Genomic DNA, 4079 nt, shown 5'->3' on the forward strand with positions numbered 1-4079 from the left:
CGACGAAGCTATCTTTATTACAGTAGAGTCACAGGTAGGTCCCACGCAATAATCCGATCACCTCAGTTCCAGCGCGAATAACCTCAGATCGCGGGTATCCCCGGGGAGAATCGCATAGATTCGCGTACCCGTAATAGCGATCGTGTCTCGTGGAAAAAGCCGAGCTCTGCATTCAAATTTTCGCAGCCGCGACCCCACGAGACGTAACAGTAAGCGAAATGTCGTTGGTCAATTTGTCAAAAGCCGTTTTTAATTCCCGGTCCGCCCCGTGAAAGTTCGGGCTGTTGTCGCTGTAGAGTTTTTGGTGGCAATCCTCGTCGACTAACGAATCTTCGAAAGGCCGCTATAAATCCCGCAGAGGAATAATCCTCAACGAGCTCTATGTGGATAGCCTTCGTCACAAGACAGATAAACAAGGCGATGTAACTTTTACGTGTCTTTTGTCCTCTACCGACTAATGAAGTAACAAGGAACGGCCCGGCGTAATCTACTTTCGTATGCGGTGAACGGAGATGATAGATTTACGCGAGGGGAGGGGAAGGTCTCCTATAAGTTGATTTGATAGTTTGTTCGCGTAACGAGCACACACGACACATTGTCTAATGCAATGTTTTACGGCATTACGACAACTTAATATCCAATATTTTGGCAGAGTGTTCTAAGCACAAGTTGAGTTCCTCCATGAAGTGAGCTTCGGTGCGTTTGATCAATTAATAACTCGGCTACTCGACTCCGAGGAATTAAGATAGGGTGTTGTTCCTCGAAGGATAGTGCGGAATTCCGTAACCGCCCGCCGAAACGTAGTAAGGAATCTTTTCTTATGAAAGGATTAAGAGGCTTCAGTGGGCTCTTTCGCGGAAGGTTTTCTTCTCTCTTTAATGCTTTGAGTTCGGAGTCGAACGACTTCCTCTGCGTATATGAGACCCAAAACATTTCCGCGCGTTTAAGTTCGTCCGCGTTAGGAGACAACGCAACATTAGCTTCAAAATTCCTTTGTTTAGCGGAGCGGGATATAAATCTGTAAGCGTAGGCTGTCACTCGAATGAGCTTAGTCCAGGAGGAGTATCTATAAGGGAGATTCCATTCCGGTGTACCTTTCACGTGAAGGACAGTGGACTTTCGACTTTCCGAGTGTATTTGCTTAGTTAAGGGGTTATAACACCTTTGCGTAAGAAATTTTTCCTTTTTTCATTAATTTTTTTCACATCTAAGGAATAGAGTAATCAAAAAACGGGTTTGAGGGTTGATTTTATTATAGTTTCTAGTTATAAAAATTATTTTTTAAATTAAAAAATCTTTGAAGAATATCCTGTAGATGGCGCCAAAGATGACCCTTTGCGCTATTCCGGTCCAATCGGTGGCCAGGATTCCGGCTTACTGGTATGACATAGAACAAAAATGAAAAGTTTTTCATATTCTCTGATAAATTTTCCATCGAGGTACGTAGGATTTTTGAAAAATATTAATTTTTGTGGAATTTACACTAATTTGAAAAAAAAGTATAAAATTTTCACTGAAAATCGTTTATAAAATTGGTTCCCAAAAAAAAACTAACAATTCTATTAAAAAACGGCTACGTACCTCGATAAACAATTTAATTTAGCGCAGAATAAGCTTTGTTTCAAGTTAATCCGATGTAAATTGTGGGAGCTAAGCTGGCCACCGATTTGAAAAATGGTGTTTTACAGAAATCGCATTTAAAGTTTTGCAACGAGAAAACTTGTAATTATTAGGAGCTCACCGTTAATCTGCAATGCCTGCACCATACAGTTGACCTTCTACATTAATGTCCTCGTCATCTGTGGCCTTCCGAGCTGATTTCTGCTGCCTACGAGCTTCTTTAGCTTCCTCGGTCATAGTGCGCTCAGCTGCGCGGATCCGGCGTTCGTCTGCTTGAACGCAGAAATTGTAACAAGCACTTCCAATTATTAGATTTAACACTTGCATAATTTGCATTATGCTGTGCAAACCATCATTAAAGTTGCAAACAGCAATATTTGCGGCAATATCGACGATTGCTTTGTTACTGTGAACAGTTTTTGGTGCTATTGCCCACAGCACAGAATTAAAACTCTCGTTGCTGTTTTGAGTAAACCCGCCAACACAGCGGGATAGCAACTCGTCTCGACTTAATTCTTCGTAAATAGGTTGAATAGCTTTAAAAACTTCATTGTTTAAAGCTGGTTTGTGTTGGTATTCATCTAATTCGTTCTCAGCTTTCGCCTGCTGCCAAGAACACCACGAGTTCTCTCCGATTGGGCAACGGTCGTGCTGCGGTTCGCTGTCCGTTGAAATCTTATGGAATAAAGTCGCCCATATTTCTCGTCTCATATCTTCAATGGAATTAGAATTTCTACGAATAGCCAGACCATAGTATATTGTCAACTCGTCGATCAGTTTGCCTGTCAATTTTCCTCTGCCTCCAAGACCTCTTACATTTTTTTTCAAATTACGTAATCTCGTGCCCATACGTTTTTGAACATGATCTATACATTCTTTTTTACAAACATTCAAATCATCATAAGGTTTCGAATCTAAAATGCCTTTGAGTGTTTTGCTGTCTCCATCACCGATGTAATGAGAATATTTTAAATTGTGCAATTCTTCGGACCGCTGAAACATTTCTACGACTGCGTCTACTTTCATCTTTCCCGACGAACCTTCGTGATTTCTTTCGCAGTTTGCTTCGTGATTTGCAGCCCATTCTTCATATTCGCTTTGTTCTTGCTTTCCGTTCCACAAACTGCAGGCCTTACAGAATTTAGATTTCACTGCAATGTCGACGACTTTTCCCGTGCACCACCCTATTAGTGATACGACACCGAACAAAGACGAGAATCCCCTCTTTCTTCTCCAGGTCCCCGTCACCAGAAACTGGTTATCCCATCTATCTGTCGTCTTTCCATGACATCTCCTTTTCTTTTTGCAGCTGCTCGTTAATTGAAATTTCACATACAGTATTAGTGGGCAACACGAATGTGTTGAAATTATTTTGTCATAAAAAGACTGATACACTGGTACGGCAACACATAAATGCACAAAATTTTTAATTAATTCCATGATTCCCTATACCAAGTAATCTCATTGTAAATACCATTCGGGGGCGATTTATTTCGTAAGCGTGATTGTTTATAAGAGGGCTAGAGTCAATAATTTTGGGACGCATTTTTCACAAATAATACCGATTTGAAACCAAGACCGCGACGTCTGGATTCTTCAAATTTGATGTTCGAGCCACACGTTTTGCAAACAATTAATGCGAAATGGTTGTAAAAACGGAAACAAAATTAATGAAACGATACCCAAAAGTATTGTCACAGTGTATCTCGGTAATCGTCCCGCACTCGTTTTAAGTTTTTCGCCGACGTGCTCACACTTTCACTTTCGCCTTCTAGAAGAATACCTATTTAAAGGGGCTTCCTTCTACTTATTGAACTTTTACGTGCACGTGAAGTACTTAGCTCTACTCTCGCTTTCTGATCTATATGTAGTCTTTGTTTCTTCTTTCCTTCCATTATTACAACAATTTGAAAAGAGCCGAAGTCGGTGGTGTAACGGAAACTGTGCGCATTAAACACACGATTCTTGCATAAAATAAAGTATTATATGATAGGAATATACTGTTTTCTGTTGAAATGGTCACAAGAGACATCTACAATATTATACTAAATTCTCAACTACTCGATATTTGAAGTAGAAAGGGCAGAACTCAGAGAGCGCTCCCAGGTTCTCTCCGCGCGCTATGCGCCGCGTACAAACATGGGCTATTTCGTTACATGAAAAAGTTCCAGACCGACGCTAAGATGAATAAAATTATATTCTATACATTCCAAAAGTATCATTTAAGCAAAAAAAAAAAAATTTTGAATTTTTTTGACCCTCAAAAGGTGTTATACTACCCCTTAACTCCGTGGAGATTGGAGAAGCAATGTTATGTGGCGGCCACGCTCTTGAAGGCCATTGAAGCCAAGGCGGGCCCGCCCACCATAACGGATGTGAGACTAACTTGGATGCGTACAACCCTCTGGATGCACAGTCGGCCGGATTGTCTTTGGACGGTACGTGATTCCATTTGGCCG

General features: G+C 41.0%; 1 protein-coding gene across 1 annotated transcript; it reads right to left on the minus strand.

Moving 5' to 3' along the window:
- Positions 1-1743: 1743 nt before the first annotated feature.
- Positions 1744-2661, minus strand: LOC114940161 (uncharacterized). The gene has a single exon (XM_029314684.2). It carries the CDS (start codon positions 2644-2646, stop codon positions 1744-1746), a length of 903 nt encoding a protein of 300 aa, XP_029170517.2. The 5' UTR covers positions 2647-2661.
- Between the last annotated feature and the right edge of the window lie 1418 nt (positions 2662-4079).

The sequence above is a fragment of the Nylanderia fulva genome, unplaced genomic scaffold (assembly GCF_048542155.1).
Source record: "Nylanderia fulva isolate GAGA-0341 unplaced genomic scaffold, ASM4854215v1 Scaffold850, whole genome shotgun sequence".
NCBI lineage: Eukaryota > Metazoa > Arthropoda > Insecta > Hymenoptera > Formicidae > Nylanderia > Nylanderia fulva.